Genomic DNA, 26430 nt, shown 5'->3' on the forward strand with positions numbered 1-26430 from the left:
AAATCTGACAAGGTGAAGCTTTTATGGTGTGCTATCTTGCATCATATCGCAGACAACTGATCTTCAAATGCAAGCCTGGATACAGCTCCAAAATGCCTTAATTAATTCAAGCCTTAATAAAATTAGAGCTGAGCTGTCTGAGAAGTTAATAAAACCATGAACAAAACAGGGAAGACAAAAAAAACAAAAAAACAAGCAGGAACCAGGTGAGATCTAATGTGAGAGTCTTCATCAGAGTAGCTTACTTGGACTGTGTCTGTTTGGTGACATTCTTGATGGTGAGGCCCTCCTTGCCAATGATGGCTCCCACAAACTGAGTAGGCACGAGCATACGCAGGGGGAAGTCATGTTGTCGCCGTGGAGCGCCAAATTCTCCTGAAGGCCCGGGCTGAGAGGCACCCTGGTCACGGGACGACCGGCCCCCGCGTCGTGTGCGGGGAGCCTCGTCAGGCGGAGCAGCATCCATATCCACAATATATGACACCTTGAAAGAGTAGTCGTCGAACTGGTGTCCTGTTAACTTCTCAATGGCTCTGGGGGGGCGAGGGGGATTTGCAAAACTCATTTACAATGATTTAAACATTAAAAATACTTTTGCCTCTGATATACTTGCTTTTAACTACGTGCGTACATGATGCTACTTCATGTAACCTGCATTCCTTCTGAGCACTGGTTGTGTAAGAAATTAACGCTAAGCATCTGCAAGGTGCATTTAAGCACATGAACATTCGGGACAGTACCTCATTAGTGAGGTAAGTGAAGAAACATCAGCAGCACACCAATGACAGCAACAATGGCAGAAAGTTTTAAAGGGAAACTAAGACTATGTCCACACTAAACTGGCTTATTTTTAAAACAACGCACACCTGCCGTAATGTTTTGAGGTCATTTACAAAAAGATTTCCATCCACACTGAAACGTCTTAACAATACGAAAACGGCTCAATCTCTTCTTTGTTGTCCTCTTTTTAGTCGGCAAACTTAACTAAACTGCACATCACAGCATTAACATCTGGTAAGGAGTGGGATGGACAGCCCAGTTTGTCTGCTGAGTCTCAGCTGGTTTAACCTCTGTGGATCACCTGTGCTGTGTTTTAATACGACTATACAAACATATTTTTCTGTTTTTATCATCAGACAACAAAACAAATATGAAATATTCATGTAGTCACAGCTCACATTATAGACACCAGTGGTGTGGATCAAATCATTACTTTATGATTGTGACGCCATCTGACAAAATCATTATAAATACAGCTAACAACAGATCGGCTATATTGACATTTAAATTGCTTGATCATTGACAATGTTAGAGGAGACACATGGTTTTAACTCTACTGCTGCTCACCCCCCTGATAGTGACTGGGCAGGCTTATGTCATCATTTTGCAAAAGCTCTGTTTTCCCTGTACACACTAAAAAGTCAAGCCAGCATTTTAAGATTTATCCACTCTGCGGACCACTTTCAAAAAGCTCAGTTTATGGGTGAGAAAAATAAAGGCTAAGTGTGGACAGAGGGCTGCCATGAAGAGGAAAAGATACATTTTTACATTTAGCCAGCTTAAGGTGGATGTATACTCTAAGAGAAGTTGCTGTCACTGCTGCTGCTCTTTTTCTGCTGTCATCTTAACATTAATAAATAGTAACCTCCTTGGGTGTCACCATGTTTAATTAAGCACACGTTGTGCAAGGAGGATATTCTGGTTTCGACTATGACTTGGCCCTGCTTTGACCCATGTGGATATGCTTGTTAATCCTCCAGGTACGCACACAGTACACAGACAAGTATGTGAACAATGCTGTTTGTGTTGCTGCTACTTGTCTGTGCATATGTGTAGCTGGTAAGCAAGTATATCACAAACTCTTGGTACTTGGCTGCATCAGAGTTATTTTTTGTGCTGCTTACTCTTTAGTTTCCTCCTTGGTTGCATACGTAACATTCACCACTGCTGTTTCTGTATCAGTGTTCACTGTGAATCAAGACAGAGAGGGAAAAGCAAAAACATGAGATCAAGCAAACAAAGATCCGGGCCACATTTACACATGCACCTAGCAGGTCTTTCTGGTTGCCGTAGGTGAGTTAGACACGCGTCCACAGGTTCCCGTGGTGACCCAGAGAGCCACTTGTCTGTGTGAATCCATTACAGCTATCACCACGCTGGCTTCCCTCCAGACCCCGCTGCTGCCTCTACAGACGGGAGCTGTGAAACACAATAGCCTCTCTGCCGCTTGCACAATAACGGATTTCAGTTCGACACAACGGCCTAAACAAAGCAAGTAATCTGTGATAAAGTGCAATGCAGTGCACAGCAGAGACACACCTTGGTAAGATTTGTGGTCCTGTACTGCTCAGAGCAGAGGCAACTACGCCACAGTTATGGGTTTGATTCCCGCTGCAACCAAACATGCTTCAAAGGATTGAACAGCGACGTGACTTTGATTCAGGTGTACAACACACGCAATGACGAAACAAGCTCACAATGAGTCGATTACTTAATTAGCTGATTGATGGAAAATTAATTTGCAACTACTTAGATAACTGATTAGTAATTTAAGTCCCTTTAAAGTAAAATTTACAAAGATTTCCCAGTTTCAGCTTCTCAATTATGAGAATTTTCTGCTTTTTGCTGTCTTGTGATACAGTAAACAGACTATCTTTAGGTTTTGGAATGTGTTGGACATTTTATAGACCAAACAAATAATTAAAGTAATTGTTAGTTAGCCCTAAAGTGAAGGACAAATACTAAAAACTAAAAAATACTAAATACTGAGTGGTGAGGCTGGACTGTAAAATCTTGTCAGTGAGCATAAACAATGTATCACCTGCCTATCATATTAAATGCTTTTTAGAGATTGTTTTGTATGTAATGTAATTTTGTATGTAAGTGTTACAATACAGATATCCTTAACCTGGTTTATCTAATTCTACTTCAGCTTGGATTTTGCTTCATTTCCAATAATCTTATTCATCCTGTGAAGAGTCTAACTTTCAGTACCTGTAGGTGGAGAGAGCCACAGCAACAGTGATAGTAAGAAAAAAAGAAATATAGTATGTCTTATATCTGATGAAATGCCTTCTGGTCAACCAAGGCCTCTGTCAGAAGAGAAATGGCATTTCTTGCTTTGTCAACGATGGATCTCTGTTTGTGTAACTGCCAAATGTCAAAATGATGAGTCAATATAGAAACCGCAGCTCTTTTATTAAGAGGGCTGATGCCAAAGCCTGCTGAAAAAACATTCACTGCAGATGCTTTAGATATCTTAAAAAATGTGCTAATAAACTCCATTTCAAAGTTTGGCAAGTTAACCACATGAACAAATAAAATGACAATCCCCAAAATAAATGTGCCAAGACATTCGAGGTAATTGCCACTAACACAGAAATAGTGTTACTTTTTTCCTGGGAGCTTTTTAGAAAGCAGAAGGCATCATGCCGAGTCTCTCTGTCAGTGAAAACGAAAACTTCCAAACCTGCAAGTGCACGGTGGACAGCAGGTTTGGAAGGGTTAAAACCCATGAGAGTGCCCAGCTGGCTTAGAGAGGGTGAGTGGGCAGAGCCTGGCATGGTGCCCGGCCCCAGCGCTCACAGCCAGCTCTGCCCTGCCCCGCCCGCCCTGCCCCACCACCGGCAGCCTTCACCATGCCACACAAGAACATGGGACTCCTCCAAAACCTCACCCCGTAACCAGAGCGCACGGACGCAGGCGGAGAAAAGTGACAGGCAGACAGGAAGTTGGACAGAGACACAGAGCGACTAAGACGGGGACAGATACACGAGCGAGCTGGCTCCCTGCTCTCTTTGATCACACACCGACTGTAACTTGGAGAGCGATAAGGAAGGAAGAAGAGGAAACGCTGCGCTGGTGTCTGGTACAGATGAAGTAGGCTGTTTTACGGCAGCGTCTGGGAAACTCTGAGTGGAATAATTTCTCTGCTGGGTTCTCTTTTAGCACCTGTCATGACTACAGTGGGTGGTAGTTTGTCTTTGGCTGGTTTGACGCACAGAGAGACACCGTGCGTGCATGTGTGTGAGTATTTGTGTGTGCATGACTCGTGCATGTGTGTGCAGACAGCGAAAAGTTCCTACGGATAGCTGTGGTGCTGTCTACCCTGCTCACACACACAAGCACACACATACTCCATCAGACAGTGCAAAAGCCTCACCACAGGCGCCTACAGTGTCCTCCCCCATTACCACGACGCACCTCCCCAAACAACACATACAGGCATACACACACACACACACACACACACACACACACACACACACATTGACACATTACTACTGGATGTCTGCCATGTCTGCCCACTTCAATCCATATGCTGAGGCCAATGGGACACATGGCAATTCACAGTGCTTATTATAGGGGCTGCATGTAATTCAAACGCTGCTCTCCCTGGGTCAAACTTATGAGACACACACTCACACACGCACGCAGAAAGACAAGATGATAAAGGCTGATTTATATGCAGAAATGGGTTATGTTTAGATAATGGGTGTGTGGGATGATGGTAACGAGGAAGTCAAGTCACACAGGGAGACTTGACTCACTGGGAGGTCTCTGTGCGTGTGTTGCTAAATAGACACATGTGCATTGAACAGTTGGAGCCAGCATGATGATGATGGGATGTGCAGCAAACGGGGAGAAGAGTTCTGTACCTTGTTCCACGTTTTCTACAGTACCATACTGAGCTAGAAGGCCATCCAAAACCTAAAGGGAGAAATGAGAGCGCGAGTTAGAGACACAACTACGGCCACTGATGCAAAAACACACACGGACACGGATACAGACACAAACACAAACACACACACACACACACACAAACACACACACAGTACTTATGTGGGCCAGTGTTCAAGTAACAACGCAGCAAGTGGGAGCGTACTAGGGAGCCGAAGTGAAACCAGAATTTCAGAACCTCATTCAAAATTCCATTGACATTTGTAATAAATAATGCTAATATGTTTATATAGTTGTTTGCTTGCGATTGGACGCAGCTACAGATGTTTCCTAGCAACTGATTTACACAAATGTACATTTTACTCGCTGAGACATTCTATAAGTTTCTAATGGTGAAACCTGATTTAGTAAATCAGTTTGACACTAGCTAGTAGTTACGAAGAAATTATGAACGGACTTTATGCACAATAGCCTGGTAAATGCCTTTTAAAGGGTCAATCTGTAATTCAAAATTTAAAGCACAAGAGTGGAATTTGTTTTAACTCCCAAAATGATAACATGATGTGTTATGAAGTGACGTAATGTTTTAATACACGGACAACACACAAAACTATCATTTTAATCATTAATGTTTTGTGGTGCTGTTAAAAGGCTGTTTACATTAGTAATGTTAATGATCTGTAAAATTGGCAGAGAGCTACAGTCATGATCAGAGAAACACACAAAGTCACAGTCAAACTGTTCATTTACTGGATATAAATGAAATACTGAATACTAAATTACAGAATGGGGTTTGAAGTTTTACTTAAATCCACAACTGCCAACTTTGTTATTCTGTTATGTATCAAACATGATTAACAACAACTGTGATAAAGACCACAATGATTGTATCATATTTAAGATAGGTTTCTGAGATTGATATATAGAGACTTATAGGTCCATCTATTCATCTATAAAGATCTGGCTGGATAGAATATCTGAAATTAGGTAGGGTTTACTGCCCCTTTTATTTACCACTGCAAATATACGTATATAACAAACTCTTGGATAACTATTACAGATGCATTAATATAGTGGTGTTTTAATGTTGTAGATAGTCGAGGTGGAGCTAATTTTAACTATATTTTAGGTTGCTGGATAGTTTAATCAATAACAATGCATCATATTCTAAAATCTTTATCTGCAAAATAACTACTAACTACAACTGTCAAATGAATGTGGTGGAAACATAGTGGAGTAGAAGGGTAACAGCATAAAATGGAAATACTAAGTAAAGTGCTAGTGGTTTGAAATTCTACTTAAGTACAGTATTTCAGCAAGTGGACTAAGTTATTTTCAACCACTGCAAATGTATCTTTTATCATTATTGAAAGGTTACTAGAAGACGACAAATAAATAATTGTCAATAGGCAGATGACATAAATAGAACGTTTTTTTAAATTTCCAGATGGACCTGCTGAAGAGACACAGTCACTTAGCCAAATGAGCAACCTTTGGTTTGGTTTGGACCTTTGTTTGCCAGTCCGCATTGAAAAGTTATGGAAAATAATTATATGGCAACCTTCTGTCTGTCAAACAAACAGTGATTTGAGAGCCACTCAAGTGATTTGTCTATTGATGTTGATATTTTTAAATTTCTTAATGGTCTGAGAAGTTTTGTGAGTTTTCTAGGAGCACGTAGACAACCTATAAATATAGTAGAAACCCAGAGAAATGGGAGAGTTGGCAAGCATGACGACATACACACTCACACAGAGAAAAACAACTTGGACCCCTGCAAAGTTACAGATGTTGACACACAGACACAGTGACATCCAGACAGCAACAAACACTGACGCCGATATAAGCACAGAAACAGACATAAACACACATTCACATGCACACAAACACGGAAGTCTACAGAGAAATACAGTATAAAAGCTGGTGACTCATTGTCGGGAAACTGGTTTATGTGCTACCTGGCGCTTCAACTGGGCATCACTCTCTCTCTCTCTCTCACACACACACACACACACACACACAGAGAGAGACAAACAACTGACCTCCCACTGTAGATGAGGGGGAATGTTCCGGATCTGGATCTTCCGACTCCTGCAGAGATGAGAGACACAGACGGAGTGGATTTAACAGACCTGAACCACACAAACTCACAAACTCATCTGTTGTATTTACAGAAAAGCCAAACTTCACTCATATATATGATATACATGTTCAACAGTTGAGAAGCAAAGATGTTTCGGAGGCAGAAATGTAAAGTCAGAATGTATTGGATGTAATTTAACAGTCAGTGTCACCTTAACTTGAACACCCACAGCTCATTAGACAGTATAACAAATCAAATGACTGTCGCAGAAGTGCTGGAGGAAATGTAGGTGTGTAGGTGAGGACATTTATTACACAGCAGCTAGTGACTCTCAGTAACACCCTCCTATAGGTGCTTTTCTTTCTACTCTCACTGTGAGATGTGGAAGTGACACAAAAGACAGATATGAATGAAAATGGCTGTAATTTGACTACACAGAATGAGGACACATCATTTGATAAAGCCAAACCAATTTGATTAGAGATTATCAGAAACCCCCCCAGAAACAATTAAAAAAACAACAACAAAGCTGTCACTTTTATTTGTGATTGGTGCCTGAAAGAAGGAAGTGACAAAATCGGGTAGAAGTCATACAATTCACAGATAAATTAAAAAGTGATGAAATTGACTTGGAAAACTAGTGCTGAAAATTCACATGAAAAATAATCAACTGAAGATGAAGTCACAGGTGCTTAGATAAAAATAGTATTGGTACTGTAATATCCAGCTTAGGTTTTAATTCCAGCCATCTATTGGACCTTAAAAAAGGGTTTCCTTCTTCCTGAGTGAAGCAATCTGAGCATTAAAGGAAGTGTTTTTGGTTCGAATTCTAGGTATGAGCACAAAAGAAAGAAAGAAAAAAATAGTTGTACCAACCAATAAACAAGATTTTTATTTATTCCTAGACAAAGTATCACCCTTGTTTTCAATTCATTCATTTCAATTTGTTTGTCCTTGTTTTTGGTTACTTGTCTGCCTGTCAACTGTTTGCTCCTTTGTGAATTTGATTTGTGATTAACAACAAAGATGATCAAACCCAGAGTCACCAAGATGATGAGGATTTGAACAAGCTTGGTTTAACCACATCTTTTAGTTATTTATTAAAATATGTCAGTTAGAGAAGATATATAGATAGACGTATAAATGGGACAGTGTCCCTCTCCGCCCGGTCGTTCTACACAGCCTTCCACTCTTTCTCCACTGAGCGTGTCAGCTCAAACAGCAAAACCACACAAACCGCTCCGTGACCACAAGCTGTTAACAACTACATTAACGTGAGAGAGTCCAGCTCCGCAATGAGAGCTGCTGATTTAAAAAGCAGAGAGGCTGGTGGAGAAAAAAAGCCACACTGCTGAGCGACAGTATCCCAAAAAAAAATCATTTAAGAAGCATTTCAGCACACAATTAGGAGGCATTACAGGAGCGAGAGTGGAGGGCGGAGGTATAGAAATTAAGTGGAGGAGGATAACGGTAATAAGAAGCGATGATGAGAGGTGGATCTAAGTTCAGGAGGATTCTCCGCAGGAAATATAAACACACAGATGCAAGCATATAACACACACACACACACACAAAGCTCATTCCTGCACATACTAACACACATTTCTCTGTCTAGGTTTTGCATCTTTCTCTCCGACCAGGTCTATACGCAAAAAGACCGCAGATCTGAATTTCCTGTCAGTAGCAAGGAGAGGATGAGAGGACCCGAGCTGGCAGCTGGACATGAATGAATGACTCTTTCTGATTGTGCTGCTGGAGGGAAAAAAAACCCAGAAGAGGAACGTCAGATGGATTTGGGACAGCCCTCTACTCTACTCTCCTCTCTCTGACTCATCCATCTGAACTTTAAGCACTTTTGTTAAAATATTTAGGAGTAAATTAATAGACTGCTGGGTCGTTCCATATCAAATCAGACAGAAGTTTTTGTTTACATTTTAGATTTTGTTCAAACTTTATGCATATGCTATTTGACACTAAAATATAAATTCTGTAAAATATTTTCGCAGAATTTTGAGAATTGCAGTTTTTTGCCCCAGGGAATGTTGTCATTGAGGCGGGAAGCCATTTTTAGGGTTCAATATCTTCAGACTAACTCCTAGAGTCATGAAATTCGGTAAGGGAACAGACAAAACAGTGTACAACAGATGCAAATGATTGAAAGGCACAAGCAGATGCAATATTTTTTATTACTGGCCCTTGAAAATGGAAAACAAGTACAAAATGGGTGGTTTTGGGGCCCCAGGCAGTCCCCGAAAGTATATACATATGGGAGTCTCCAACCTTCCAGCTAAAATACAGTATTTGATTGATGTTATACCAAATTCCAGGGGCTCTAACATAAACAGAATCCAATATATGGCAAGTATGACAAGCAAAGGTTGCAATTTGTTGCCTTTTTGAGATGCCAAAATGGTGATGTGGACTCATTCCTAGGTCCATGAAAATTTGTGTGAAAAGGTGTCTATATGTGGACATTTTCTGTGTGAAGTTCCTTCTATGTTGTCTTGTTTCAATTTAACAAGCATGTATAGCATATAGCATATGCTGTACATAAAGTTTGAACAAAATCTAAAATGTAAACAAAAACCTCTATCTGATTTGACACAGAATGACCCTGCCAGAGTCTGCCTTGATTATAAGGCAAGCAATCACAAAAAAGTCACAAATCACAAACATTATAAAGACATTAAGTTTAGAGCGGAAAATGTTTGGATTCACATGTAAATGAAAAGGTAAATACTTTCATAAATAAAATGACAGGAAAAATAAGTTATAGTTAATCCTCTGTGATGTGCGTCCTGCAGAAACTAACAGTGGACACAAATGCCCAGAGAAAAAAACAAAAACTGAAAACTCCTGGTGTGTCCACGCCTGCATGGTTTCTGTCACTGATGGTGGCTAAAAGCGAGTGGCTCGATGAAATATCTCTCCTGGCAACTGGCATCCAGACAAAGGTAAACCGATAAACCACTAAAACACATCACCTTTCTCAACGTAGTAAACAACCTCCTGTCAACTGTAATCTTGATGTACTTTTAGACCACATGACGCTGAACCACAGCACCGTAATGCCGTCCTGTGTACTGTTTAAAGTTAATAAGCACATTAGCGGATCCACTGTTGGTGGTGTAGGTGAACTCAACTCCTGGAGGACAGAGCAGAGTTTGGTGTAACCTGTAGGCTTTCTTTATCAATATTGTCCCACTATCTTTACATCACTTCAACACGAGGATCCCTTCCTATTCAAGCAAGACTTCTTTTTTCTTTATTTCCTTCTGTGTATCTTACACATGTTTAAAAGGCCACTTGCTTGTCTGTCATTCTGAAATATGCAGGGGAAGCTCCCTGAATGGACATCTCTCGGAAAAAGTGACAGTGCCTCCCGACAGTTCTTCAAGGTCTCATTCTCAGCATGTCTGTGGCCGCTGGCTGACCATAAGATCACTGCTCTCTGTCTGTCTGTCTGTCTCCAGGGTAGGGAGAGGCAATGCAACATATACTATTCTCTGTCTACAGTGTTTATAGCTGCAGACATCAGCTGTATGTCCTCAGGTCATATGTATTGCTTTACATTCGGGGAATAACCCAGCGGTATCTGCTAATATCTGTTTGTTTGCATTCAAGGTGAACCCAGCGCCCTTTCTCAGCTCCTCCCTTTCCAAAAAGCCTAAAATGAACTGCAGTAGAAGATACAGACTGAAGTCAATGGTTACTTAATGTTTGTTGAATGTAACCAAGCTGTCTGCTGTTGGTTTGGAGCCGCCTGCCAAGAGAAAAAAAGAAAGCCTCTCAATTTTCTGCCTTTAAATATCTGAGGGTGGCCATGTTCATTTGAAAAGCTAATATTTACTGCACCCACCTGCACGAGGTAAGGAAGTGTGTCTGCGCACACGCGTGCATACTAATACACACATACATGCGGAGCAGTCGAAGGAATTTTAACCTCTGAGAGGGCGGGCGGACAGCGGGGTGAGAAAGAGGGTATTCACCCCCCGCCAGAAGTTTGCAGTGTTCCTAAAGATGAACAACAACGTCATAAGCTGTGTGGAGGAATTATACACTTTAAACCTTTTGTTTTCTGTAGTATTCTCATCGCTTTTGTTTTATCTTCTGATCAACATTTAACACCTTTGTGTCTCTGAGCCAAAGAGTTTCAGCTGGCTACCTGCCGCGATCACTTGGATGTCAAAAAGTTTGAAGAACTGTAAGGCATAGAGCTGCAATGATTATTTGCTTAATCTAGTAGGCGATCGACAGAAAATTTATCGCCAACTATTGTGACAAATGATTAATCGTTGAAGTCATTTTTCAGGCAAAAGTGCCAAAAATGCAACAGTTCCAGGATCTCAAATGTGATAATTCGTTGCTTTTTTTGGTCTTTTACATTGCAGCAAAATGAATACCCCTGGGTTTGAATTGTTGGTCAGACAAAACAAAACATTTGGTGATATTGCTTTGGGCTCTAGGATATTGTGATGGCCTTTTAAAAACTGTTTTCTAATGTTTTATAGATCAAACAATCAATTAATTAAGAAAATTAACAGCAGATGACTCAATAACAAAAATAATACAAATTAGAAACTTATTGAGCAACATTTTATTTTTGCTTCATTGAATAATTTCAGCTCCAACTGGAGTCCAGCATGCATGAGTCACAGGGCTGCATGTGGACAGAGATGTTTGAATAAAGAGCGTGTGTCTGTCAGTACAAAAGCGGAAAGTCTTTGAAATGAAACTCTCTTTGGTGGAGGCAAAGAAAAGTGGTGGGACAAGACGTCAACAGCTAGGACAGTCTGGGAAAAATTCCACAACAAATGATAGACTTGAAATTAACATAAAACATAACACAATCTCAAATATAGGATTCATTTACAAAATACTGTGAGTCAAAGGTTGTGGGATATATTATCTATTAAATCAAGAGATATGACGACAAACTACCACATATGAGCAGTTGTTATCACGTGACCTACACTTATGTCCAGCAGATACTACTCACGTAAAGTACAAGTGCCTCAAAATTGTACTTAAGTGTGGTACTTAAGTTGTGGTGGTGGAGTGTCATGCTCCATTCGCTGAAGAAGACCATGAGATGTGGTTAAAAGCTCCGGAAGGCTAGAAAATGAATGTTGGAGCCTAGATTATTTTGTTACACATACGGTTCCCAAATGCTCAAATGTGAGAGTGTTTTTAAAGCTTTCTGTATTACATCATTTAACAGATTTGATAGACTAGATAAACTTAATAGTGCAATAAAAGGCGTGTGCAGATTAATAAAAAGTGTACGACCTGTAAAATATAAAGTTCACGGGAGAAGAAGCTCCAGTTAATTTTTCTTTCTGTGTCCCTTTCACACGTGACATTGAAAAATCTCCTACGCACTCAAGTCAGTATACAAGACATAATGGTTGTTCAATTTGTCACAAACTCGGTACTTTGTTATTAAAAAGCCCTCCCAAAAATCAAAGTCACTCAAGCCATTAAGAACCGTAACACAAAAAAGTCACAGGGTGTTTTTTTCAGAGATCTTTTAGAGTTCGTTGAATGAGGGCAAAACCTTTTTTCTTTTCTTTTTTTAACAGAAACTCACAGGAGTGAATGATTAAACATTTCCTTCTCTGCTCAAGGATTCTGTCTAATGAGGCCTTTAAAAGCCTTGTTTACCTTTCCCTCCCTGCTCTGTGTGGATGCCTGTGCTTGTCAGAGACAGCTCACAAGGCACGCTGCTCTGTGCCCAGCAGGGAGGCTCTCTCTGAATGAATAAAAAGACTTCCCAAATAGCCTTTCAGTCCACCGTGCCTGTCCGGAGCACACTGCCTCACAAAACTCCCACAAACACCTCTGCACACACAGTCACCTCTGCTAGAAACCTCACACCTAATTGTTTCTACATGGAAAATTCACCTGCTTGATAAAGTTTTTTTCTCCATTTAACTGTCATTTTCCTTTCTCCTGTGTCCATTTAGCTGTCAACACTCTCACACACTGATTCTCAGAGCAAAAGTCTCAGATTATAAACCACCATATTTGCTGGTTAATGCTTAAAGAGATTATTCATTCCTTGTAATAAAACGATGAGCAATATCACTGGATCAGTCTTACGCCAGAAAAACAGAAATCTTTCGCCCCTCCCTCCTTCTGTATCTGCCTGACAAAGCGCTTTGTTCCCTGCTGAAATCCACTCTTCATGACACAATAGACCCAGGAAGTCCACATCAGTACTGAAGACTTCATATTGCACAGAAGGTTATTGATGACTTTCAAAATGAAAGATGATCTGGCCTTCATCACAGCCATACCATACAGATAAAATAGGAAATGAAAACCTCTGCGGTCATAAATCACACTGGAGGCGTGTGATTATGCACCTATTACATGATCATATTACAAATCCAGTGATATATACTGTCTAAGGAACACTAATGTCTGCTTCGTTTATGTAGTGGTCTGACGTTTCAGTGCTGAGTGCAGTATAATGTGATCATCTGAAAATCAGCTACATGTGCATGTATGTGAGCTCCTGTTGCTCTAACATCATCAGTATTGTAAAGACTGTAAAGCTCTAAGCTGACAAATACGTCAGCATTGTTCTTATTCCTTTACATCTTATTGCGATTAGTGCTGATGAACAGTCTAATTTATACCTAGTCTAGAAGTGAAGCAGCACTATGTGTTATGGGCCAGTTTGGGTGGGTTAGTCAAATAGTCTGGTGGTCCTTAATACACCAATACACAAACTCATCTAATCTGAATTAACCAAATTTCTCCTTTCTTCTTAAGCGCCTAAATGCCCTGAAATCTCAGAGTGGAAGCAACAAGTCAACAATATTCAGGAGACCCTACTGTGTGGAAGATGTCCCTCTGCTCCTCTTTTCAAATTCTGGCGGCGCTCCCACTGCGTCCCACTCTCTGTTGCTGGATTAAGTCGGAGCTCAGGCCATTTCTGTGTAGTGCTCCTAAGCACTTCTCTAAGGCCCATCCCATTGTTGTGGAGCAGAGATAACAGGATTTGTATGACAGAAGTGCCTATGCATTGTTATTGTCCTTTAGCCACAAAGATTTGTTGCTATTTGTCTTCCAGAAGGACAAACACCCCTGAAGCAGTTCCTCAGCCCCCATTTTACCATAGGCTGTATGTAAAGGCACATTATATACAGTATATAGCATATACTGCAACCCACAATGTCTTGTTTTCCATTTATGCATGGTTGTGTAAAACATATTTATCATATGTCTGTAATTTCCTGATAATTTCCAAGACTTTTCCTGGAAATAACTACGCCTTTCTAATAGTAGGAAACCAGAGACAGTATTCAATTTGTACACTTCTGATTGATTCATTAAAATTAATTGCGAGTGTAACATACATTTTTCACAAGTTTTTATAGTCAGTACAGTCACAGCAGGTCTGCATGCAAAATGTGAAATTTGTCTACAGGCAAACACTTCAACATAAATGAAGAGCAACATTTCCAATAATGAATGAACATTTACTTGGGTGTCAGTTGAGCTTTTTTCTTTTAAGGACATTCATATTTTCCCTCTAATGAATATAGCTGCTTCAGATGGGAACAATGCTGATGAAAGCAGTCACAGTGAACCAAAAGAGTAAAGTTATGTGCTGCAAAACCAAAATAACAAACTGAAAGACGGTAAACTGCAGAGCTGCAGGGAACTGCATAGTAATAATTATCTGTGTGTTTGTCACTACAAGCAACACATGTAGTCATTTTATCCACTGTTGAATACAGACAATATTGATTATAGCAGCTTTAATTAAATGAATTAATAATCTCCCTAATCACTGCAACAATGGGTGTCACAATCTAGAAAAAGTGTCATATCGGCTGTTTTTGAGGGCAAAGGAAAACCTTCAGAGACAGTTTGTGGGAAAATTGCTTAACGCTCCAGACAAAACATAGACAGTCTAAAAGAATATATAAAATTTCCAAAGTAATAATAATTGTTACTGGTGACATTCAGTTTACTTGAATCATTTTATTCCTCCAGGTTTTAATTTGCATTCATCAAAAATCTCTGCCCCATAAGAAAACAGGCATTGATTCTGCTCTTCTCCATTGTTCCCTAACCACATATTTTTCACACTGATACTGCAGAGCGAACAAAGCTGCCGCTACACGGTGCTGCTAACCATCTCATCTCAGTGTGTAGCGCTCAGGTGCCTGTTCCTGTTTTCCCTCCCAGCCCTCATCAGAATTCAGCACGCTTACCTGCCTGCGTGTTTCTCTTCACGCATTAGTTTTCTCTGTGGCACCGAGGCTAGGAGGCACAGGCCAGAAAGGGAAGGCAGGTGAGATGCACGCAGCTCTAATGGAAGCCACAGCCTTCCTGTTGACGTTTGTCTGCTCCTCGCTGTCAACACTTGTGCAGCTGGTTAATGGAAGGATGTAAATAAGGAAGGACTGCACGTTGTTTCTTCATCCATTACATTTGGTACAAAGTTCATTGGCAAGGGCTATTGGCACGCAGGGACATTTCAAGTAGATTATTATCTTGTATCAGGGAATGATTCAGTGTCATGTGATGGGGATAATTACAAATGACTCAATATATTTTCAGTGACTCAGGCGAAGCAAGTCATTCATGTTTGAGAACCACGCAGTGTGAGAGACGGCTTACAACAGTGTAATGTTTACACTGATTCAGACAGTCCTCTGTCATTATCAAGTGTATCCATAGAGGCATTTGTAGAGGATGTTATGATTTTCACGACATGTCAACTCAAAGTAGATTACATAATAAAAAAACGAAAAAGAAAATCATATATAACTACTTACAATAAGATAAGTGACATACAGAAATTCTCTTGCAATGACCAAAGCTATTTGCATACTGTTGCAGATATAAAATGATTTCCAGTTCCCAGGTGTAATCACCACAAATTCATTTTCAGTCAGTGCTAAAATGCCACAGGGTGCCCAGCTGACACAAAACAAATTTTCTCCAGTCATGCCTACTAAGCCAATGAAATAAATATTTTGAAATGTTCCGCTGTTATCTCTGTGGCATAATGCATTTCTATTTAAATGAAAACGGTTCGCTCTAACACAGCGACTCAGTATGGCACTGAACATGCATTCACACATTTCAAATCAAATCTGGACATTTTGGTGCAAAACGCATTCTTGTCCCAAGTTTATCTAAATACATGTTTCGCTTAACCTTCTTCTAGCCAGTATATGACTACAGAGGCAGGAACCAGTCGATAACTCTGCAGTAGAGAGCTCACGAATGGTAATAACAAGTCAGAACTGTATTGGATCTTTTCAAGGGAGAAGAAAGTGTGATAGTCTGATAATACTGCCTGGACAGTGACGCATTACTGTTTACCAGAGGAAGAAATCTTTTCAGGATTAAATGTCATCGAAACTTAAAGAAACATCTGAATGGGGAGCCTCCAAAGACCTAATCATGGATAGAGTAACACCTGCACACTGACTCGAGCCCACATATTTATTTAAACAGACAACATTTCAACCCTAGTTGGATCTTTGTCAAGTTACAATATTTAAAAGTCCCCTTCAGACATGTTTTAAGATATATAAAGATACTCTGCTTTTAATAATAATTTGTGTCTGACATGCACTTTCTACAAAACCTTCAATTAATTAGTTAAAGTTTTATTAAAATTACATCTCCTCCTTCTCCCTCAGTGACAAATCCAGAATCTATGAATATGTAAATATTGTTCATTTCAAAGTGTGCGCTGGAAGTTCCAAGTTTCCACATCAAACTTGTTTAAGTTGCATTTTGGATCATGACTGGTTTCTAAAGTAGGTGTGACGTCACAAAATAATTCTCATACGAACACGTGTTAAAGTCACATTTAAGGTGAGAACAGAGAAACTCTCCCCCTTTAGCAGATGAATGTGAAAACATCCAAGTAGCAAAATGTATTTTTGAGTGGAGGGGGACTTTAAAAATAGTTACCATATACACACACGAACACACACACACACACACACACACACACACACACACACACACACACACACACACACACACATAAACCAATAAGACAACAGCCCTCAAACAGATGTAGTATTTACCCAACACCTAAAACTGAATAAATAACCGTGCATAGGCTAATCAATGTGATGGACAGGAAACATTATGTGAAGTCATTTCTGATAATCATGCAAAATGCAGCAGTCAGTCAGCTGCAATTAGCCTACGTCATTCACATTTTAATCTACTAAAACCACGTCCCTTTCCACTGAGCCACAAGCGTCATACTAAAGAGAAAAAAATAAGAATAATAAAAGAAAGATGATTCAAGAGGACTTGCAGAGTCATGTGCTACACTTTTCTGTCCTGCACACATCAAACGCTTGCCTGCTCCTCCACACTGCTACTTTACTAACGGAGGACTCCTCTGAGTCCCTGTCACAAAGCACGTAGTCAGCACTGTCACTGACAGGCACGCAGCCTGCAGAGCCTACAGGGACACTACTGACACACAGTCACACACACACACACACACATCTAACACAGACACACACACTAATGTATAGCAGACTGGTGTGCCTACTCTTCTCCACTTGCACACACTAATGTATTTCCTGTGTCTTTCTCTCTCTCACACACACCTCAGTGCTACGAGCTACTGACAGGTGGATACCAGCTCATACTGCGGTGGTGCAGTGTGGGTCCGCTGTTAGCTGCTCCTCATGGCTGCTTCTGTTGTTTTATGTTGAGTTCTGCAGCTTGTTCCTTAGGTCTCATCCTTTAATCTGCCAACCATAAGGCTGAGCCCGCCTGCCATAGGTGTAGGTCCCGGCAGGGTTAACCTGGATCAATACCACACGCACACCACTCAACATTACGCAAGCCCTCAAACCGTTTCCCTGCCTGCTTTCCTCTCTATCTCTCTCCTGCTTGTCTACAGTCTGTATCTCATTGTCCCTCTCTCTACCCGTCTCACTACTCCCTCCAGCTCCCTCTGGAGAGCGAGCTTTACTTGTTCACACACACATGAACGCACTACCTCTTCTCTCTCCCCTCCCCCTGTCTGCAGGGGAAGTTCCTCACAGAGAGTGAAAGCACGTATGGAAACTAGCAGGAGGTGAGTGAAGATTCATCCTCTGAGAAACAGAAACACTGACAAGCCTGGTCAATAAGCAGCGTATTTCAAAACACCCCTGCCAGTCACAGCTGCTGTCACTGAGGAGTCCTCACTCTCCAAACAGCGGCAGAACAAAGCTTTTGGAAACAGTGAAACACACACTGCGTTTCTCAAACACAGGGTCGAGAGCCAGTGCCAGGCAGGGAGACACTGCCTAGCACATGCATGTGGCTGAGCACAATTTTAATTAAAGCTGTGTGTTTGCTTTTGATCATGGTGCATTTTACAAAATGACTCTTGGTAAAAAAGTTAACACTTGGTTTATGAGCATGCTTTTAAATGTATTGTTTTAATTTTATTTTAGATAGTTTGGGAAACTCTTATTGTCAATACTCTTTTGTGTGACAGTTGTCTTTGCCTGTTTATGTTATGTTTATATATTTATTTTAATCTTATCCAGACTTTTACCTGGTTAAATAAAGGAAAAATTTTATGAAAATGAAGGAAGCAATGCCTTAATTTTAATCAAAAAATATTTCTTTTAATGCAACAAGTATTAAGTAATTAGTAAATATTTTAGAGCTGAACCATGTCAATTAATCGAAAATTAATTGGCAACAAATTTGATAATCAACTAATCGCTTTAATAATTTTTCAAGCAAAAAAATTGCTGGCTTCAGCTCCTCGAATGTGAATATTTGCTGCTTTTTTTGTCTTATGTCATTGTATATTGAATATTATGGGGTTTATTGCCAATGGTCAAACAAAACAAGCAATCTGAAGATGTCAGGTTGGGCTCTGGGATCTTGACATCAGCATTTTTCAGTATTTTCAGACATTTTATACACCGAATAATTACTAAATTATTCAAGAAAATAATCAGCAGATAAATTGATAATGAAAATAATTGTGAGTTGCAGCCCTGAAATATTTATTTAAACGCCTCAGCACTAAATGTAGAGTCCTGATTGTCAAGAATATTTAATATGAAAAACAATAGAAATCAACTACAAATTAACAGTTATCTATTTATTTATCGGTATATCATTTTGATTGCACTTTACATAGGCCAATTTAAACATGACAAAGAATTGATGCCTCGTAAAAATAAACGGAAAGGAAAAAGGAAAAAAGAACCAGCGATAGATAAAAACAGATAATCAGATTAAATGAATTGCAGACTAACAGCAATTTTACACAAGTGACTGAAGTGTAGTAAAGTAAATAAAGTGCAGCAACCCCAATAAGACATCAAGAAATTAACAAGGCGGTTGGATTATCTATATAGGACGCACTTGTGGGGGTTGGGGGGGGCGGTACAAACGGGTTTAAGGTTAATATTACACCAATAGGCAGTTCTAAGCAGTAGAGAGACTGGATTATATTTACTGTCTGCAAAAGTGACGATGGAAAAATAACTCATCACCATTACTGTTTCCCTCACCATCATCTGTAAAAGAGCAGTTTTTAATTGTTACGGGCGTCCAGCTCTACAATGGGTGGAGTCAAATGGATAAGGGCCTCCAATACATTAATTACATTGTTCTTCTCACGTGACTCACAAGTGGCTGAAGTGGCATTATCCCTGTAAGACTTTAATCGTGTGGCTAAAATGGCTCCAAATCCTGACCTACTCTGAAATGAGGCAGGGGGCTTCAGAGGAAGTGGGCTGAGGATGGTTTAAATTCAGAGCGATGTGTGTGTATTTGTGTGTGTGTTTCCATGAGAAGTGGGTGCTGGGAATGGTAAACGGTTGATTTGGATAAGGAGGGTGGTAGCTGGAGTTTGGAGGATGGTGGTATGCTTTGTGGGAATGTAGACTAATTTAATTATCTGCAATGCTCACAGGGGTGTCAGCCCTGATCAATATGCGATAAATACCTGAGTAAATATCCTGAGTTGACATCGATATCTCAAGTTAGAAAGCCGGAGCTCCACAGCAGAGGGGAGCGGGTGGAAATGGCTGTTGTGTGGGCAGCATTTAAAGTGAGACAGAGAAGGCGAAAGAGAATTATTGGTGATTGAGAAAAAGCCTGAGGGAACGTTTTTTTTTTGTTGGTACCTCTTATATATGTGACTATAAGGCACTCAGTAGAGCCCAAACATCTGCCAAGTTGGAGTGATTCTTCAACTAGCAAAAGCTGCAGCCTCCTTAACAGTTTATGTTTGTTTACTCTTTGTCTTCCAGGTTTGATTTTTTTGACAAAATCCTACAGTATGTGAATGTGGCAGCACACAAACAGTAGTTAGCTAAAAAAAAACCTAAAAAAAACGGGTGGAAATCTGAAATCCTTATCACCACCAAAATCTATGGACCCAAATCTATTTTGTAATTCTGCTGAAGGACAAACAGAAGTTAAAAAATAACTCCCTTTTCAATGAACGCATTGCTCAGTACCACTTGAGGCTCAATATCAGAGGATTAATAACAATGACAGGCCGTCTCTGATTTGCTAGACAGGATATTCAAGGGTGCAGTCCACTAATTTAACAACTATTTCCAGCCCTACTCTGGCTTACGACTCTCCACCACACAGAAACACCAAAACAAATCTGCAAGCATTTATAGGCCCGGCTGCTTTCATCATTCCTGGCAGAAAACAGACGAAGCTGGTTCCCCTCTTTAACAAACACCCTGTCTAAGTTGAACAGGCTATTAGGAGTGAGGGTTGACCTGAAAACCTGGCCGCTCACTCTTTAAGACAGTCACAATAACATGCTCTGAAATGTTACGAGTCGGTGTGAAGTCCTGGCAGATATGAGCATGTCACAAGCACAATACCGTAATAAGATCGTCTGTCATAATCGGACCACCTTGTAGAAAAGGTTATCATCAGCAGTGGTGGACTGCATTTGATAAGGACGCTAAGAACCTGCAAAAAAAAAGGCCTGTAGTATGAAAAGCAAATCCAAGCTGTGTTTTGTCTGGTGGCATTTCTGTTATTTGCACTGACGTTTGATCAAATCAGAGCCCATCTGTGTGTGTTAGTGTGTTTGTGTGTGTGGACCTAGGTTGTGAATCATGTGCCGTGAGCGGATACGCCAGCTTTGATGACGTGCGGTGAAGGAGAGGAAGCAGCAATACTGTAAGTGCTCTACAAATGCCTGAGGTGGCAGTGCATCCATCAAAGGGTGCAACAATTACACTTGACAAAAGCAAGAACAAATACAAGTCCTGTTAAATTAGACTTTTCTTCAAATGCAGCATATTCGATGCATCATCCTTAGCGGCTCCACATCTCTGCACCACTGTCTCTTTGACATCAAACTCGCCTTTGAAGCTTGTCATTCTCTATCTCTGTAATTTATTCTCCCGCAACGCCGAGCGACCGGAAACCGGGCTGCCTCGAGTCACTCCTCACACCACTTAAAACAAAACCTTCTTAGCAACCATCTCTGAAATGAACTGTTGCCTCCCGCTTGGGGAATGGCAGGAACACAGAGCGACTGTACAAACACACACACAGACACACACACACACACACACGCATGCAATGACATGGACACATGCACACACAGACGTCTACTGTTGTCGAAGAATTCCACTAGCGGTAACCACAACGCTACTAAGAATAAACTGCCTGTCTCTGTTACACTATCTGATAGGGCGGCTCACATTCAGCTTACAGTACATAACATGGAGTTGTACACTATTTACACCCGGTCATGCTAACACATAGCCGGCTTCATTCTGCACTGCCACACTGTGCCTGGGGGAGCAGTGACATTGTGAGCGGGAGGCGGTGAGAAACAATGCACGCGATCTAGGTGGTACGCATGACATGGTACATGACACAAAGCATGCACATGGGGGGGTGGGGGGGGACAAGCACCAAATGCTGCAGTGGAAAGAGAGTGCTCTCCCTGGAGCGAGGAGGTGAACTACAGCTGCATCTTGTGGAATTCACGATTACTGAAAATGAAAATCACCTGAACACGCACAGAATGAGTGTGTTGATGTTCGGCAAACGTGGGGGAAAAAATGAGCTGTTTTGTTCTTACTATGCGTAACAGGCAAAGACCTCATTCACTTTTGCAACCCTCCAACAAGAACTCATGCATGGCTGCTTCAGCATCAAATATTTACTATCCTGGTAAGCTGAAGATGCCCCGTGCTTTTGCCTTTAGGTTTTTTTTAACAAGATCGTGTTCTGCTATGGGGGCACTCTTCAATTTTAATTGGATCTGTGTCAGTGTGTGCTTCATTTAACCTGACAGGCATCAATCATGTGTCATAATGTTGTTTGTATGCGCAAGACAGAGGTGCTGCACTGCTGGCTGGCCAACCAGCGTGTTGGCAACTGCTGAAGACAGATGGCAACAAGAAACTCAAGAACTCTATGCTAAACACATAAGCCCAATCAATCAATCAATCGGCAGGTATCCTAGTAACTTGCATGTACATTTTGTCAGTTTTACACGTGGTGTTTTACTTATTGCATTTAAAATGGGAACATAACATAACATAACACAAATCAAAAACCTCAGGACTGAGATAGTAGTCCTCGTGTACAGTAAAGCAGTGCTACCGCAGCAGCTACTGCACCCATGGGAAACCTTGAGTATAGCCTATTTAGTGAGACACACACAGATCGAACACTTCAAAATAAAATATTCTACTCCTCCAGGGAAATATTAGACAAGGGTCAGCAAGACAACAACTATTTACAAACTGTTTTTTCACATTCTGCTCACGGCCCCCTGTGTGTGCAGCTCTCTTCGGCGGCCGTATGAAAATACTCTGCCGCTCTCTCCGTGCAAGCTGTCGTTTGGTGTGATAAAATCAAACGGACTCCTACAGGGTCCTCCCTTTCCCCTGCAACTCTATTCTTCTCTTTCTGTATCTCCATTGCTCTCTCACTATCACACTCTTTCACATACATGCTCTGTCTTTCTCTCTCACACTGCGACTGACTGGGTATTGGCATGTGCTGGGTCACTTGGCAGGGAGGCAGATGGAGCCGTCCTACTCTCCAGCACCTGCCTGGCCCACATTACCCGACTCATCTCTGAGCTCAGCAAATCATAGTCAGGATCAAACACAGCTGTGTAAAACAACAGGCTTTATGGCACATCACAATTGCCAAATACTAAACGCTACTTCTGATGAAACTAAAGAGACAGCCTGCAACCTCTGCCACAGTTCCATTCTGCAAAACATAAGAAGGGTTGCCAATGGAGAAGGTTATAAAATGACCTTCTGGACTAATAGATGGACATTTAATCAAAGGATTTAAAGAAATGACAAGAGCACAATTTTAAAAAGAGAATCAATACCTTTCCACTTGACAAGAAGAACCAAAATCATTGTAGGAATAGTTAAACAGTTATACACTTATTCGCTTTCTTGCAGAGAGTTAGAAGAGAAGATTGATACCACTCTTTTATTTGCACGCAAACTATGAAGCTACAGCCAGCAGCTGGTTAGCTCATCTTAGCGTAAAGACTAGAAACAGGGAGAAAGAGATAGCCTGTCTGTATCCAAAGGTAATAAAATCCTATTTCTTGACACTAATGACATGTTAGCGTAGCTTTATGCTTTATGCTACACTAACAGGCCGCTGGTTGGAGCTTCATATTTAATGGACGAACAACCAGCCCAGGGATCAGATCATACCCAAAAGATAAAAAATAATAAAGGTCCCCCACATGTTTTATGATTTATAGTTACATCCAGCCTGCAAATACATTTTTCCCCCCATTTTTTCCCATGTTGATTTTAGTGCAATAATTGAATTTTCTAACAAAGCTGCAAAAGACATAGCATAAAACATAACACACTCACATAAACACTTTAGCTATGACCAACAGACCTCTGATTTACTGCAGTGCACCTGACATCTGACATCAAAATGTCTCTCCCACTCCAAGAGAACAACCTGGCTAGGTTGGCCCACAGGTAATTTGAGTTTGAGACCCCTGCGTTGGATTATTTAAACTGTGTCCATCACATTAAAGCCATTATCTGTGACTCTAGAAATTCATCCTGCTCAATGTTGGGACATTCCTTCAATAAGTTTTGATATATATATATAAATCAGGGTACAAACTCATTGAGGGAATAAAATCAGTTGATAGGCAAGATTAAGGGTTAATGTGAGAATATACATGATTTTCGTTTCTGTCAGTCTGAGACTCACAGCCAGAAAGCCTCCTGTTTGTGAGTAGACCCATCACAGTCTGCTGAGAGAGTGGTAAAACCACTTCAAGCCACCAGCAGCCTCACACAGCCAGCCAGCGAGCCTTCCTGACAGGGGGAAGAAATGCTGCCCTCTATCAGCAGTGCTCATTTCTTCCCATGCAGGAGCAGACACACACACACACACACACACACACACACACACACACACACACACACACACACACACACAGACACTGAGAAGAAAGCAAAAGCGGGACATGCACGTCTTTGACTCGGAAGTCCTCTCCATGTCTTCCTCTTCCGTCAGAGACCATGTCAAACAGAGGAAACACAATGGTCAGACTGTGCTCCAGGTTGTGTCGGAGGCTCAGCTGTGTGCGGACCGTACTGTAGATGACTTGTTCTGTTGGGGGGGGGGGGTTTCCCAGCTTCTGCTGCATACATATGGAAAAGGATGGAAATGGTGGCTCAGAGTGGGTTTATGAATAAGAAAGGTCACAAAAGGGCTGCGGCTGTGACATAGATGGACAGCCCACTCAGCAGTTTTCCCTGCCACACTTGTGGAAAGAAAATGAGCACTTGAAGATTTCACTGAAGCGATAGCTTTACACAGGCATTTTTATTGAGGCACCTTACTAGGCTATGTATTCACTGTCATATAAAATCAGCACTCTGACCACTGCACCGCCCATAGCGTGAGCCACCAACACTCGGCTGGACTGCAGACCAGGGCTTGCAGCTATAACCGGTAGGCAGTCTCCACTCTCCTGGGAAATGGGTGGAAATTACAGGGTCCCCAAACTGACAACAGTTCATAACAAATTTAATCTGTAACCATAGGATTCTGACAGTGATATCAAAAGATATTATAATGATCACTTGAATGAATCTCAGGGTGCTGCTTGCAGCAAGCTCAACTTTTGTTTTTTGCAGCTTGCGTGGTGTTCTGTACACTGAAGGACTTTGGGTTCATTTTCTGAAAGCCTTCATCGTTCGAGCTCTCCGCCTATAACTAAGCAAAACACTCAAAACTGGTTCCCATGGCAACGTGGAGAACCTAACCTGGAACAGTTGGAACTGAATACAGCGCGACCTGTAAACACACATGGATACACATATTCACAAGCACAATGGCACAGTTTTGCTCCCACATCAAGATGCTGTAAATGTCAGAAGACTGTATCTTTCGACATTTGCTGCTTCACAGACAGCTGACATCAAAAGGAAAAATTCCCACATCTACATGGGAGAAATGTGTACAAAACAATTATTTCTCTATCGCACCATATATGGATGTTCCTGGAATAAACAACAGCGCTACGGTGATGTACTGACACTTCCCCACAGACACACAAACCAGGAGAGCTTCTCTTAGTAGAGCTGCTAGCCTGGTTACAGCACAGGTACAGCTACAAACAGAAACTCTCTCAAAGGAACATAAATGTGCTTCTAGTGACTGTCACATCTCCCACACAGAGAGTTTGACAGTAGCTGCTCATGGCTGGTTAGCTCTGACTACCAGCTCTGCGTTGCTGTCCGTGCTACTGAGTGGCGGTCAGTCAGCCCCCTGATCATCGGGTCACACACTTCATAGCCACGAGGCCACTCCTCCTACAGTCATTGCTCCCTCACTCCTCTGTTGAGGGTGTAGTTACCCTTTAAGCTCACTTTGGATAAGGTTACGTTATGCAACAGAAAACAATTTCATTACAAACATGAGGTCAAGCAGGGTCCTGCCTTATGTGCCCCCCCCCCCCGCAATAATAAAATGTAAATTATTAATACTTACATTGTTTAGTCAGTGTAATAAATGAACAGCAAATAACAACTATAAATACATGGAAGGAACAATTTTACGTCATTTGGTCGTTTTGCATCTCTTTGTAGTCATTTTGCATCTTTGTGGTCGTAATTGTCTCATTTTGATCATTTTGTGTCTCTTTGTGGTTGTTTTGCATCTCTTTGTGGACGTTTTGCATCTCTTTGTGGTCATTTTGCATTTCTTTGTGGTCATTTTGTGTCTCTTTGTAGTCGTTTAGCGTTTTCTTTTTGCAGTCGTTTCAGTGACTTTCCAAAAAGAAATGTCAATTAATACAGAGGTTTTGGTCTAGCAGCCCTGGGCCTATACTGGGAAGGCCTGTAGTAATCCATCTATGATACTAATACTCTCTGCAAGAAAGCAAATAAGTATATATACTACCTATCACCTGACTTTGGTAGGTGGAGGGGGGCAAGGGGGGCAATCAGATTTAAGGGGGGCCCCTGCCTTGATCCCTACCACTTGACCCGCTTGAATAGGATTGGCTGCATGTAAGCATTGCGGCCCATGGCTCACTCTGATTGGCTGTTGGGAGTTTTCTCCATATTCATTTCACCTGTTCAAGAACCATCAGAGCTCTAAAGTTCCAGCAGGGGTAGTGGGGTTATATGGTGTTGATA

The 26430-nt window shown here is 41.2% G+C and overlaps 1 protein-coding gene across 4 annotated transcripts in view; it reads right to left on the minus strand.

The window, feature by feature from the left end:
* Positions 1-26430, minus strand: part of igf2bp2a (insulin-like growth factor 2 mRNA binding protein 2a) — a 51080-nt gene that overhangs the window by 16763 nt on the left and 7887 nt on the right. For 3 of the 4 annotated variants that reach the window (XM_044217946.1, XM_044217945.1, XM_044217947.1), the window contains exons 3-6: positions 6723-6771; positions 4659-4710; positions 1905-1968; positions 246-533 (exon numbers count right to left, since the gene is read on the minus strand). In XM_044217946.1, coding sequence (XP_044073881.1) covers positions 246-533; positions 1905-1968; positions 4659-4710; positions 6723-6771 — 453 coding nt within the window. Of the gene's footprint in view, positions 1-245; positions 534-1904; positions 1969-4658; positions 4711-6722; positions 6772-14994; positions 15119-26430 lie in introns of those variants that run through there. The other variant, XM_044217948.1, reaches the window with a different exon arrangement.

Source organism: Siniperca chuatsi, linkage group LG12 (genome assembly GCF_020085105.1).
Source record: "Siniperca chuatsi isolate FFG_IHB_CAS linkage group LG12, ASM2008510v1, whole genome shotgun sequence".
NCBI classification, from domain to species: domain Eukaryota; kingdom Metazoa; phylum Chordata; class Actinopteri; order Centrarchiformes; family Sinipercidae; genus Siniperca; species Siniperca chuatsi.